The sequence below is a fragment of the Delphinus delphis genome, chromosome 6 (assembly GCF_949987515.2).
Source record: "Delphinus delphis chromosome 6, mDelDel1.2, whole genome shotgun sequence".
NCBI classification, from domain to species: domain Eukaryota; kingdom Metazoa; phylum Chordata; class Mammalia; order Artiodactyla; family Delphinidae; genus Delphinus; species Delphinus delphis.
Window position 1 is genome coordinate 113,710,700 of NC_082688.1, and position 14,810 is coordinate 113,725,509.

At 42.8% G+C, this 14,810-nt stretch overlaps 1 protein-coding gene across 1 annotated transcript in view; it reads left to right on the forward strand.

Annotated features, from left to right (window-relative positions):
* Positions 1–14,810, forward strand: part of LOC132427738 (probable ATP-dependent RNA helicase DDX60) — a 79,443-nt gene that overhangs the window by 46,712 nt on the left and 17,921 nt on the right. Inside the window, exons 24-29 of the mRNA XM_060015382.1 lie at positions 518–645; positions 2,558–2,716; positions 6,697–6,844; positions 8,202–8,354; positions 10,386–10,490; positions 12,055–12,255. Of these exons, the coding sequence (XP_059871365.1) occupies positions 518–645; positions 2,558–2,716; positions 6,697–6,844; positions 8,202–8,354; positions 10,386–10,490; positions 12,055–12,255 (894 nt within the window). The remainder of the gene's footprint in view (positions 1–517; positions 646–2,557; positions 2,717–6,696; positions 6,845–8,201; positions 8,355–10,385; positions 10,491–12,054; positions 12,256–14,810) is intronic.

The window sequence follows — 14,810 nt, forward strand, 5'->3', positions numbered from 1 at the left end:
CATTCTATTTTAACTAACCTCCTGCTCCTATATAATTATATTTTATTCCACTTATTTTGTCAAGAAAAACCTTTAAAATGTATTTGTAAGTGATACGTGATATAGAGAGAAACTTATATCGTGTATATATATGTTACATGATGTAGAGAGAAACTGATTTACCCCACCTCCTGCCATGTAGTGGAACCAGCATCATTTACCAAATAATCCTCTTCCTGACTGATTTGTGTTGCCTTAAAAAATTGCATGTTAAATTGCACGTGCGCATGTGCGTGGGTATTACTGTTTATCTTTTTGTTCTCTCGTATATGATATATAAATGTTGATTTATATATTTCTTTGATGGTTCTTTTGCAATGTTTTATTTTATACTTCCATTATTTTTGTTTTTGTTACATAGTCTATTAAAGAACCACAGAAATATAGATTAGATAACTATGAAAATGTTTTAGCCAGAGGCAGGAATTCATGTCTTCATTACGCAGAACTTACAATAATTTTCTTTTCACTGCTACAGGCCAGAATGGTCCTGAGGAATCTTCGTCCTCCTTCGGTTGTTAGTTCAGAAAACATGGCACGACGTATGTTTCCACGTCTTGTTGAAAAGCTAAGACAAATGGAGAAGTTACCTGCACTGTTTTTTTTGTAAGTCATTTAATTTGTTTTTGGTTGTAATTTGTATTAGATGCATTCTTTTAAGTAGAGGGAAGTTACACAAACTTGACTCTTGTAAAATAGTGTTCAGTACGCTTTTTGGTGCCCTTTTGTTATTAGAGTGCCGATTTAAAACTACACCTTTCTAGTTTAGTTCTTACAAAAATAATTTTACTTGTGCTGTTACATATCACCTTCTTTATTTGGTTTTCCTTCTCCATTTCTTCTCCTTTTACTCTAAACTAGTGTATTTTTAATTAGGTCTTGTTAATTTTCAGTCAATACCTAGGTTTTTTACAAAAGAGATCGAATGTTTATGCACACAATTACCCCACATAAAATTAAAGTAGCCTTGCAATATGCTAGTTTAAATCCCAAGGTGCCAGGAAGTCTGGACCATATGTCCCTAGGGATTTCCATTTCAAAAGGTATAAAGCCCAGACTCTGGAGACTTTTCTGGATTGTAGAGGCCAGTAACCCCTGGGTTTACCTGGTCCCTAGAAAGAAATAGTCACAATCCAAGAAGTGAGGATGAAAACCCCCAGTTCTCTCCATCCTGCCTAAAAGAGCAAAATTTTACTGTACGATCTCACTTGTATGTGGAATCTGAAAAAGCCTTACTCATAGAAACGGAGTAGATTCGTGGTTTCCAGGGACATGGGGGTGAGAGAAAGGGAGGAGATGCTGGTCTAAGGTACAGACTTCCAGTTATGTAATGAATAAGTCCTGAGGATCTAATTCCATCATGGTGACTACAGGTAACAGTACTGTATTGCATACTTGAAAGTGGCTAAGAGTAGATTTGAAATGTTCTCACCACAAAAGGAAAGAAAGGTAACTTTGTGAGGTGGTGGTTTTGTGAACTAACCTTATTACAGTCATCGTTTTGCTATGTTTACCTTTATCAACTTGTCATGTTTTGTATAACTTAAACGTATGCAGCGTTATATGTCAATTATGTCTCAATAAAACTGAAAACAAAAACACACAGAGAAAAGCAAAGGAGGCACTAAAATTCACAAAAGATTTGGCCGTCAAGAAATCTGACTTATTTCACTAACCATAATATTCTCTAGTGAAATAAGTCAGACAGAGAAAGACGAATACTGTATGCTATCACTTATATGTGGAATCTAAAAAATAATACAAATGAATGTGTAAGTAAAACAGAAACGGTCACACAGACATAGAAAACAAACTTACGGTTACCAAAGGGAAGAGGAAAAGTGGGGAGGGACAAATGAGGGGTTTGGGATTAACAGATGCAAACTACTATATATTAGATAGGCAACAAGGACCTACTGTATAGCACAGGGAATGATAGCCCTGATCTTGTAATAACCTAAATGGAATAGAATTTTCAAAAATACTGAGTTACTATGTTGTACAACTGAAACTAACATGATATTGTAAATCAACTATACTTTGGAAAAAAAAATATCTAACACTAAGGGTCTTTGATGCTGTTACAAGACAGACCTAAAGAGCAGTGGAATTAGACACAAGAACAACTACAATAACAATAAAAATAAATAAAAAGGAGTAAAACAATTTTTCCTCACCTCTTAAGAGAGGAAGAAGGAACATCTCTCTTCTGTAAATAGAGAAAATCCATTGTTATCTGTTCCTTGCCTGTGGCGTGCCTGACCCCTCTTCCAGGAGAAATCTCTGGGGGCTCTGCTTGCCATTGCCCCAGGGGGGGACTTCTTGTTTCCTGTAAGGCGGTTAATGATGGGTCTGCCGACCCAGAACACCTCATGTGCCTGTTCAGGATGAAGCTCATAAAAGTGGAGATTAAAAACTCAACAACTGTGTGTCAGGATGACAGCAGTGGATGGCTATATGACTGAATTGTATTTATCACATTAATTTCAAGGCAAGCGTTCTTTTCCTTTGTTTCCAGATTTAATTTAGGGGCTGTAGAGAGAAGCGCTGGAAGTGTGAAAAGGTTCCTAGAGATAAAGCAACAGAGCAGAAGGTCCCTCAAGGCTGATAAGGAGGCCTATGACATGGAGAGCAAACTTCGAAAAGTTAGAAAATCCCTTGAGACACAGAAGACAATGTGAGTATGTGACTCAACACACGGGTGGTTGGAAGGCTGAAATACATCACAGGTCCCAACAGGAATGTACACTGGGCTATGCAGACATCCTAGCTGTCCCTTATTTGCAGGCCGGTTCTGTGCTTCGGAGAACTGTGTGTGCTCCTGGCTCCTGCCTTGTTCTCGGTGTCTAATTCTGATGACTCTGCGTCTGAGATGCGTCTTTCCTTCCTCCCACCCTCCCATCCTCAGTGGCAGCCTGGTCTGGACGGGCCCGCATCTTCCTCGGGTGATCACAGAGGTCTTCTTCTTGGACTTGGGAGCTCCGAGGCTCACCACCCTGCGGTGTAGCTGACACCACTCTTGCTGACATTCTCATTGATTAACTTACCCACACTCACTGTTCCTTCTCCTGGGCCATTGTTGGTGGACCACCATCTTTGGAGTTTTGCCCTCACTTTTTCAGATCACGTCCTACTACTCTCATCCTTCAATACTCAATATTTACTCTTCTCCCTGTGTGAAGAGTGCCACGTCCTCCTGCACTTTCCTGTGACATGGCCCTTCTGCCTTGAGGTCCCTCCTTCCTGCTCGCCCCCAGAGCTTCTGCTCATGAGTTCGCTGTGCCTCTCTGAAGCTCGCCCTCATGCCCCACTTAGATTTAGTGCCCTTTCTCCCGGGCTCTTGCTACGCTGCAGTATTTAGTAGGTCGATTACGATGTGTTGCTGTCTTATTCCTAAATCGTTAAGCTCTCTCACAGCAGGGACCGTGCATTTTCCTCTTTTTATTAATATGTCCAGTTGTTATCGAATGACTTGGGTCCTGATTCTCGCTGGACCCGATTACGTACTCACAGATGTCGGCAGAAAGGAAAGGTTCCTTTAATCAGGATGCCGGCAGTGTGGGGAGATGGTGGACTCAGTGTTCCCCCAAAACCACCTCTGAGATTCTGTTCGGCCATGGAAGTTTTAAAGGGAAGGAGGAGAGTAATCTCAGTTAATCACTGAGATGGGGGGTCAGGGTCATCGCCGTCCCCCGCTGTGTGCAGGCTCGTGGAATCCTCGTCATCTTCCTCTAGGTGTTCTCTCGATCACGCCGTTTGTTGGGGAGATTACTGAAGGGGAAACTTGGGAAGAGATCTGGTCACCTGTTAATTACTGACTCTTCTCTCCTCCTTCTTTGATCTGCAGAAAGAACCGATATGTTAGGCAAAGTATTGCGTGATCTAAAGACTTGAAAGGTGTACTTGGGCCGGAGATGAGTAGAGCATGGGGTGCCTGGTGAAAAGTCACGATGCAGCTCTGCTAAAGTGACAGGGAAAGGGGCTTCCTGCTGAGGGCGGTTTCCTGTAAAGAGCTGCTTACACAGTCTTAACACATTGCTTGGCAGGTCACAGCTGGTCCATAAATATTTTGCAATGATTGGTAGTTATTTCCCTGAAAGTTGAAACAGCTTTTAGAGCTTCTCGGGCTCAGATTTTTCACATTCTGGAGCAGGTCAGAATTTCCTGCTGACACTTCTGTGTCTCTTCCTTCTGCCTGTCATGCTGTTTCCCTGGAAGTGATGGTAGGTGTCAGCCTTTTCAATCACTAGACAGCTTAGACACTCAGACAGCTTTTCTTCAGGACGCTGGCAGTCACGACGTCACGTTGCATTAGTGACCAACAAGCCAAGCTTTAAAAATAAGACGAATGTTTTCATGAACTAAGAATGCTGCTGTCATATCTGTAAACAAAGGATGTTGCAGCCAGCAAGCCTCCACTTTCCCCGGCAGCGCACCCTGAGGGGACTCAGGATGGGAAAGCACAGGACACTGGCCCCAGAGAGCTGAGGTGCACATCAAAGGAACGATTCCAGTGAGTCCAGACTTTGCATCTTCTCATACACAGAAAAGCGCTAAATTCCTTAAACTGGAGGTGTCTGGTTTTCTTTAATTAGCAGTGATCCTTTGATGTTCGGACCACCTGTTCTTTGTTGCAGAAACTCTTGTGCGTCCTGGCTCCTCCCATCACCTCCTCGGAGCAGTCTCTCAGAGTTATCTGAGCTGCTGTCTCCTGGGCTTGAAGTCCTAAGAATGTCCACCGAATAGAACGTAATTCTCAACTTCTAGGTTGTGCATTTTCTTTCCGTCAGCATTTTCCTACCTCGTTCAGCACCATGATTACACTGAGGGTGTTGGGACCCTTGCCCTGGGCCCTGTGCTTCAGAGAACCCCAAGCCGGCCTCCCCGTCTGCAGCCATTCCCTTAAAATGAGGAGTTGGTGCAGCTCAGGAGACATCCCTCTGGAGCTCCCTCTCACCCTTGAGATTCCAGGTGGTTACGGAGCTTTATTTGTCGGGGTAGGAGGAGGTTGTATTTTATCTGAAAGTTTGGTACCTCAATTTAAAACTTAGAAATCCGTAGACAACAGTATGGGGGCCTCCGTTAGCCCTCTGCCTGTGCTGGTCCCGGCATTGCCCCTGGAGGTGAAGGGAATGTCCCAGGAAGTGAGTTGGTGGCGCGTCTACTGCTTGGTCTGTATTTCTCACCCCTGAAATGGGGTTAGATGGGACACTGGTTAGCACATATTCTCATATTAGGAGCTGTCTATGTGCAAAGGCGAGAGTGTCGACTGAAAAAAAAAAGCACAATCTAAAAGTTGAGAATTAGGTTTTATTTGCTGGACGTTCTAAGGACTTAAGCCCGGGACGCAGCCTCTCAGACAGCTCTGAGGGGCTGCTCCCAAGAGGTAAGCGGGGAGCCAGGATGTAGAGGAGTTTTTGCAACAAAGGCCAGGTAGTCGGAACATCAAAAGATGACTCTTAATTAAAGAAAACCAGACATCTCAAGGAGTTTAGCACTTTTCAATGTATGGGAAGATGCAAGAGTCTGAGCTCACTGAAATCATTCCTTTGATCTGCACCTCAGAGCTGGGGCCAGTGTCCTGTGCTTTCCCATCCTGAGTCCCCTCGGGGTGCACCACGGAGGCGGGCTGCAGAGGCTGCGGACTTGGCGGTGGGCAGCCCGTGGGTCTCTGTCCTGAGTCCCCTCAGGGCTCACCGTCGGGGTGACTGTAGTGGCTTGATGGCTGCAGCATCCTTTGTTTACTGATATGGCAGCAGCTTTTCTCATTCACCAAAGACAAACCAAGAAAGGACGAGAGATGTGGGTGTCTGTGAAAGGCAGTTCCCATGGAGTGATGGATAATGCGCTTTGGTGACTGAGTCCAAGCCAGTGTTTGTGGGGCAGTGTCTTAGGCCAGATTCCCCGCAGAGATCTGAGATGGGACCTCATGGAAGTGATCTGTTGAAGGGGTGTGCTTGAGCGGGACCTGCAAGAAAGCGACGAAGCAACAGAGGGAAAGTGAAGAAGAGGCGTAAGGGTGTGGTGTTGCTGGAATATTGCTGACCCCGGCCAACCGGGAGGCCTGGGTGCACTGCAGGATCGTGCCAGCGTGGGTGGAGGGGGCTGTTTCGTGTACCTCTTATCAGTCAGGTACTGGCTGGGGGCCACGTTCCCAGTCCCAGGAGGTGTTGTAACCTTATAGGCATTTCTTGGGAGCTCTTGTCAGCAGAGGGCAATTCTGCAGGGGATGGTGTCGCCAAGAGCCCTTGGCAACCAAACTCAGAGCTGGTGTAGCAGGAGGAGAGAAGGAGGAGAGAAGGAGCTGGCCTGCACTCGGCCATGTGGAGCCGGGGGCACCCACCTTCCTCCAAGCCTGTGAAAGAGAAAATGCTCATCACTTTAGCACGGGACGGGGGGGTCATATTGGGAGAACTGGATTTGGCAAGAAGGATGCTTAGAGTAGGAGGAAGGGAGGGGAATATTCAGACACAATAGGGGACTTTTCTGATGAGGGGCCACCAGTTCCAGAGGCTTCCGAGGGAGAAGGTTGGTTCAGGGTGGTCTGGGGGTATGTAGTAGTGCATGTCTGGGTGATGAGGGGATCAAGGATGTCCCGGGCTTCCTATGGTGGCCACATGTGGCCATTCATTACTTAAAATTTGTTTTTATAAACAGAGATAAAAGAAGCCAGACAAATCCCAGAAAAATGGATCAAAGCCTAATCCTTGAAGCTGAACATGCTAATCTCCTCAAGCTTCTTGAGAAGAACTTGGAGATCCCTGAGGACTGCACATATGCTGATCAGAAGGCCATAGATGCTGAGGTGAGCCCTTAGGATGGAGCAATGCTCCTGGAAATCATTTCACACTCCCGCTACTACTGCGCAGCTCCAGACGCTGCTGGGTGTGATACCTCAGTGCCGTCGCTTCCAGAATAGAAACCCTTGTGCGTGGCCTCTGTCTTTACCTAACCCTGAGGGCTCTGCAGAGCATGTTTGAAGAAGACAGGATTAGGTTTGTAGAAGATTTCTTGCTTGTTAATAGTTAACCCCTGGGGGTGGCTGCCCTTCCGTTATTTCTTCCTGCAATACTGTTTTTCACAGCCTGAATTCTACGCTCCGGTCTCACACGCCTCAACCGAATATTTCGGTACATGTGGTCCAATACACTTGAAATAATATATACACAGTTTCTCTAAAGCTCAGGATTTCTGTGTTATAGTCAAAACATGCCACCAAAAAGACATTGAAATATCTAAATGTGGTATGCCGTTTCTTCTTCAAAATGTTTTATGGTGCAAATAATGCATGCGTTTGGTAGACGAATTCGAAAATACAAATTAGTAACAAGAAAAGCCATGCCAACCGTGGGGAGTAATCACTGCCCTTCTGGATGAACCTTTCATGTCTTTGTGACCACACACACACGCATGCATACGCATACACGCACACATACATGCACACACACATACATACATACACACATAGAGGCATATGTCTGTGTGTGTATATGTGCATTCTATTGTATACATTCTTTTGTAAACTTCACGGTTTCCTCCTTTTCAAGAACCATCATCATTTCGTGGGTCCTTGATATCCCATTGTGTAGTTGACTGTACATGGAGGGTATTTTGCTTTTGGATTTAGGGTTTGGGGTTTTTTTCTTTTCTTCTCTCTTTCATAAGCAGTGTTTATTTTAACACATAAAACTCTGCATGCAAGTGGATTTCCTCCTTAGGGCAGGGATATTTTTAAGGCTATCTGTGACCAATTTACAGTGAGAAGGAAGCCTTCCCAGACCGTGTAAGGTAAGGAACCTGCTCTGCTTGGAGAAATCCCTCTCCCCAGGGAGAACTCCTGGGGCTGATCTGACCTCCCTCAGGCTGGAGCGGCTACACTCACACCTCCTCTGGGGATTGTCTACTGCTTGGTCAGTGCTTCTCACCCCTGAAATGGGGTGAAACAGCGCGAGACATTCTGCTCCAAGACTTTGGAACATGTCTGATAGTTACTGTTGTTCCCATAAAATGTTTTTTACATGTAGAGTTAATTTCAAATAATTGGCCTCATTTAGCTAAATTATTATATAGTGTGCCTGTTATTTTCATTTCACCATTTTAAATTCTGATTTAAATTCAAATTAGATAAGAGACGATCAAAATCCCTAAAACTCTTCTTTCAGACTTTGCAGAGGGTGTTTGACCGAGTGAAATTCTCAAGGAAAGGCGCCGAACTGAAGGCTTTGGCAGCAAGAGGGATTGGATATCATCACAGCTCTTTGAGCTTCAAAGAAAAGCAGTTAGTTGAGATTCTTTTTAGGAAAGGATTTATTAGGGTAAGTAAAGTTCTTCATTTTATAACTTGAAACTCTGTCTATATGAAGCTGAGCACCATAACGAATGGAAAATAACCATTTTTTCCAATCTAATTATGTCTTTTTTTTTTTTTTAACATCCCACGATACCACTGCATTTTCCATCTCATTTAGTTGAGGGAGGGGGTGTGAAATCTCTCATTCAGTTTATCTCTTTTTCATGAGATTCAAGTATCCCTTAAACAAGTACTGTTCCAACTATTTCCAACTATGTTTGAAATACACCTGTGGCGATCTAGGAATAAACGCCCACTTTTCATTTATAATGTTCATGGCATTTTGTCAGCTGTTCGTGTGATTTTGGCTGTAAATGTCTTTTCATGGGTGTGGAGGACATTCAGGGTAGCATTTCGATCAGACCTTTTCCCGGTGTACTAGGAGAAATAAGAACAAGGATGTACTCTTCCGGGGGCCAGCTGCATGGCTCGGCAGACTTTAGCGGTACCATCCTCATACTCTGTCCTGTCCCTGGTGGCGGACAGGAGGAAGGTTCCCTGAATCACTTGACACCCAGCCCTTGTTATGTATGTGGTGTGTCCCATAAAGATGTGAGGGGATCCTCTGGATACATTCACAAAGAGGGTTTATATGATTTCCTAGTTAATTTAGACGTTGAGTAATATTTTAAAATAGACCCTGACTTTTTCTAATTTGCCACATTAATTTTTTGAATTATGTACATTATATTTGTGTGTGGTGGGGAGGGGAGTGATAGATTCTGTTACTCTAGGGAGTATCGTTTAATCTTAATAAATAAATCTTGAAGAAAATCTGACATCCTAATTTAAGGGTAATTCTGTAATCTGGAAAAAAACCCAAAATGTATCATTAACAACGTTGTTTAGCTTTTTTCTTAACTAATAACAAGTTATTTATTTATTTTAAAAGTCAATAACCAGAAACAAAATTTTTTACATGATTATGAATTGAGGTAAGGAGGCACAACTATTTTGATCAGCATATCCTGGGTCTAAAATAGTATCTTAAATAGTAGTTGCTCAATTACCAGTAGCTTAGTAAATGGATAACTAGATCCCGCTAGGCAGAGTACTGTGGAAACAGAGATAGCTTTGTTATTGAGAACACATTTTTCAAAAGGTATTTATTCTAGTTATAGTATAAATTTAATGTTCTTTCTTTTCCCATTCATGTTCTTATTGAAGAACTTTATAAAAATAGTTAATAAATGGTGTGTTTCATTTTGACAGAGTATCGATATCAGGTTCAGAATAATTAAAATTATTCCATATACTTCACCATTAACCTCAACTATGACTTTATGATAATCAATATAAATAGAAATAACAATTAGAAATACCCAGCATTATATGAAAAAAAATGAGTAAAAATAGATTATTTAAGAAACTGTAAAATTTTCCCTACTCCTTTTCTGGTCAGTTATTATGGCAATTCAGGGAAAAAGGTGAAACTTAATTTGCTCTATTACTTAGATAATTTATTTCCATAGAAATAATCTTCACAGATAAGTTATAGTGGGTGAGGCTGGCCACTGCCCATAAGTGGGTCTATAACAGTATTATTCCCTGTTGTGGGAAGTTCCCTTTCTAGTCATTTATTACAGAGTATTTCCTGAGCACCTGTCATGTGCCTGGTACTCTTTTTGGGGGGTGGGGTACACGATAGTGAAAGGGGCTTGGAGTCTGAGGCAGGACAGTAAACACACAGGTGATACACTTGAGGTGGTCATTAATGCCATGAGTAGGCATAATGAGGACGGGGCCATCATTTTGGATGTGGTGGTCCAGAAATTTCTATTTGACATTTGAGCGGAGGACTGAACAAACCAGATAACTGGATACGTGGGAGAAGAATATTCTGGGCAGAGCAGAGTGAGGGGCAAGGCCCTGAGCAGTGAAATATGACATAGCAAGAACGCCAACGTTCTAGGTCCTGTAGTTCAAGGCTTTCAGTCACTCCATGGCATTCCACTGGAATGCTATTTTATGAAGTAACTGTTTATTCTCCTTCTAGGTGGTGACCGCTACGGGGACACTTGCTTTAGGAATCAACATGCCTTGTAAATCTGTGGTTTTTGCTCAAAACTCAGTCTATCTGGATGCTTTAAACTACAGACAGGTATTGTGATATGCAGAAACTCCCTATTGCATTGCTAAAATAGGCAATAAAAGAGTAAGAAAGGCGAGGCTTTGGTTTGCAAACGTGCTGCAATTCACGGGGACTTTCCTGCAAACCTGACAGTCACATTTAGCTGTGGTATAGGGCCGGTCACGGGCTTGGTGTTACATGACCTTGGGTGAGATCTCTAACCTGCCTGGTCCTTCTTTGCTATCTCCGGAATAGGGTCGATAAGAACGGTCCCATGGCATTTGCAAGAATTCAATGAAGTGGTTTGTAGGGAAGACACACAGGTGCAAGGTGCTTGAGGACTCCCTCCTCGTCCAGCCCCTTTGCCCCTGAGTTTACGCCCTGGGGTTCTCTTTCATGCTTCTCTTGTCTTTGCCCCTGCTGTGCACTGTACTACCAAGCCGACTTTGTTATTCTCCTCCAGTGGTTTTGATTTTGGCCTTGCAATTTCCATTTCCACCGTCTTTCATCATACATTTTGAGCTTGTAGTCATTAAACAGTTTTCCTAATTTTCAGGTCTCCTGACTCCACTGTGTCCTGAACGCAGACGGTTTACCTGCTCAGGATCACTTGGTGAATATTTCTGCTACATCTGTCAGCCAACCTTACAGGTTTTATCCAAGTGCCCCCCCACCCCACTTCCTCACAGAACACTTCCTTTCTATTCCCTGATGGGCCTTGTTCCTACCCAATACAACATCCTTAGTTTTTCCTCCATTTTACCAACCTCTGTCCTTCGGAGTTCTCCTTCTGCTGCTGTTCTGGGCATGAACCCTCCCCCCATATCATCTTTGGGAATCTCTCATTTAGGGGTCTGGGGCCGGCGTCATGGATGGTGAACTTGGCAGTGGAAATGCCAAGGTTGGAGTCCTGGGTCTTTCACTTCTTGGTGTTTGCCTACAGTGACTTTCTTATTTCCCAAGCCCCAGTTACTCTACTGTAAAATGCAGACAATGATTACACTCTCCTCATAGGGTAGTGGTTGTAGGGTCTTTATAAAAAAGGTGTAAAGGACTTAGCACATTCTGAGCACTTACCGAAGGAGAACTAATATAACTACTGTAAAGAGTTTGTTCTTAACTTCCTTTGTACAAGTAGCGTTTCTGAATTTTATCTCACTCTTGCGTCTCGGTTTGTGCACAATTTTTATGGTGATTTGTCACTCAGCACACATGTGTGTAGGGGAGAGAGAGAAAAGGGACAAAGGAGGGGGGTGGGAAGGAAGAGAGGAAGACTTGTAAGTTCAGCTGTAAGTGAACTGGAAGCCAGGGTCTCGTCTTTTTTTCTTCTTGCTGTATATCAGTATACAAAAATCTAGCACAGTTTTGGGACTGAAATAAGCACATCAGGATGACGAATGTCTCATTTTCACCTCTGTCTCAGCCACGGTGAATTTCCTGCCTGGCACCCAGTTGGATTTTAGTCTCAGTTCTGTAACGGTTGGACATCTTCACAGTGTACTTGCTCTAATGCAGTATAAAAGGCTCAGTTCTTATACTGTGATGGAGAAACTGTTCAGGAAAGATTTACTTTGTGCTTCTATTCTGTTTGCAGATGTCTGGACGGGCCGGACGACGAGGTCAAGACCTGGGGGGAGATGTGTATTTCTTTGGTATTCCACTCCCTAAAATCGAAAAGCTCATCAAATCCAACGTCCCTGAACTGAGAGGGCAGTTCCCTCTCAGCATCTCCCTGATCCTGAGACTCATGCTTCTGGCTTCCAAGGCAGATGACCCCGAGGACGCTAAGGCAAAGGTACTGTGGGATGGTTTCTGGGGCTGAGTCTCCATTACTGGCCGGGCTCGTTTTTACATCTGTAGTGATAGCTTCTTGGAGTCACCAGTCTTTAATGCTTGCTAGTGTCTTGGCTGGTAGAGAACTGGGGGTGGGTGGGGAGAGTAATAATTAGTTTTGTTGTCTCTGTCAATCATAGAATTTATGGCCAATGGGCATTTGGAGTTGCCCCCAGATTACTATTTTCACGTATGATAAACATTGCCCCATAGGAGTGAAGGGTGCTAGCTATGGATTTTAAAAGATCTGGGTTACAAAAAGATTTGTGTTTATGATTTTGTAATAAAAGGGCTTATTTTTCATAAAAAAGTAACCCAAGTTCATCAAAGAATATTTGGATAATGCAGAAAGTTGAAGGAAGAAAAAAAGCACCTACACCTAGTTTGACTCTCCAAAAACAGTCACATTCTCATTTTGCTGTTTTTTTCAGTCATATTTCTAATTGTAGGTGTGTATTTTGTTCCTTGCAAAGATATATTTATATTTAGTTGGACTTAAGACTGTGGTTATAAACTTACCGTGAAGTTTTCTGCTGAGATAAATATTTTGAGTCTAATCCCACAATGAGAAATTTAAAATTCGTAATTAAATATTTGGTTTCATCCTTATGAAGATGCATTGTGAAAGGGACCCATTCCTCCCTGGGTTTGTATATTGATTCGCCTGCCCTCTAATTTGGATCCTGTTTGCCACGGTGAGGATTCTTCCAGGACTTTTGTGATGAGCAGCCTCTTGTCATGTTGTTGACGCTCCTACAGACCAGGTGCCTATCATTTTAGACCAAAACTTCCCCATGTTTGAGTTCTTATCTTTTACCTCTATACAGGAGAGAAGCATACGTCTTCTTGCAAACTTTTTAATTTTTTTCAAAAAGGTTTTCTGAGTCGCTGGTCTTCTTTGCCTTGGCCTGTGTGAGGAGCTCTCTCGGTAACCTTCACACATAAAAGACTCAAGTGTGGGCATAAATTTCTTGGAATATTCTTTTTACTTATCACATCAAGCTAGAATCACTTCACTGCCCTCTGGCATTTACTGTCATAGAGGAACAGACTCTTGAAATCTCCTCTAGAGGAACTGTGCTAATTCCTGTTTCCTTATAGTTTATTTCTTTCTGCCTATGTAATTATATGAGTATTTTAAAAAGTCTGTATATTTAAATTCTTTTCCCCAGGATTTTCTATCTTGTGTGTCTTTCCTTTTATGTTTTATTGATGTTTTAGTTATTACATGATGAAAACTTTCAGTCTTCATGCTCAGAAGTTTTTATCGCGGTAAAATACATGTAACATTAAATTTGCCATCTTAACTGGTTTTAAGTGTACAATTCAGTAGTGTTAAGAACCTTTGCATTGTGCAGGGCTCAGATCATTCTGGAACTAAGAAAAGATTTCTTAAGTTAGATCTTTGATATTTGCTTCCGTTTTGATTTGTTCAGTTTCCAGAAAAAGTTATAACTTTTAAAATCAAAAGTCGTTTTCCTGTTCTCCGCTGTTGTTTTTCTTCATTATGAGAGAACACTTGAGTTTATCTCCTGCGTCTCTGATGCACTCTCTCAAGTTTCAGATCTTCTCCTTAGGGACACCGTGTGGATGTTCATTCTGCTGCTGGACTTGTTTCCCCGAGATTGTGCACTGCTTCCGATGTCACCCTTTCATATCATAATAATGTATTATTTTTTAAATGTCAATTTATATTGTCCATTTACCTTATGCGGTTGTGCCTTGTTTCATAAGAGGTCGTATCTTTTGGCCTCCATTGAGGATGCCAAAGAATTTTTCCAAAATACGTTTTTCTAAAAAAACCCATTTTCATAGGTCAGATTACTTTTGAGTAGAAGCCAGTGTTCTTGTGATGGTCTGTAAGTTTCTACAGAGCCTGGTCCCATGATCCCTTGTTGGACTCACCACGTCCTGCTCTCCTACACGAGCCCACTACCCGCTCCTCCGACAGTAGGCACGTAACACTCCGAGGGGCACAGCTTTGCTGTTTCTGCTGCTTCCAGAACCTTCCCCCAGATGTGTGCACAGTCTCACTCTTCCATCTTGTTCAGTTTCTTGCTCTGCTGTTAGCCTGCTGCCACCACTCCTCCTGCGCTGTCGATGGACCCCCGTCTGCCGTGCCGACTGTGACCCCTGCTCATTTATACATAGCACACACCACGCCTTACACAGCTGCAAATCTCTGTCTCTGTCAATATCTACCATCTCTATCATGTTTATTTTCTCTATATTTCCCACTGGAATGTAAGCACCCTAGGCCAAAGTTGTTTTTTTGTCTTAATTCTTGGTACAGACACCCAATAAATACTTGTAGCATGACTGAATAATTTTAGGAAGTTGGTCTATTTTCTTAAAAGAACTGATCTCTTGTGGGTTTGTCTATTCTCTCACTTTTGAAGGAAAGTACATCCCTTCAAATCTGGTGGTTTGCCAAGAAAGAGGGTGCATGATTTTTCTTTTGGTTTCACTGTCTGCTCACTTCAGTGCTGTTTAAATACCCTTTTAAATGTGAAGCTA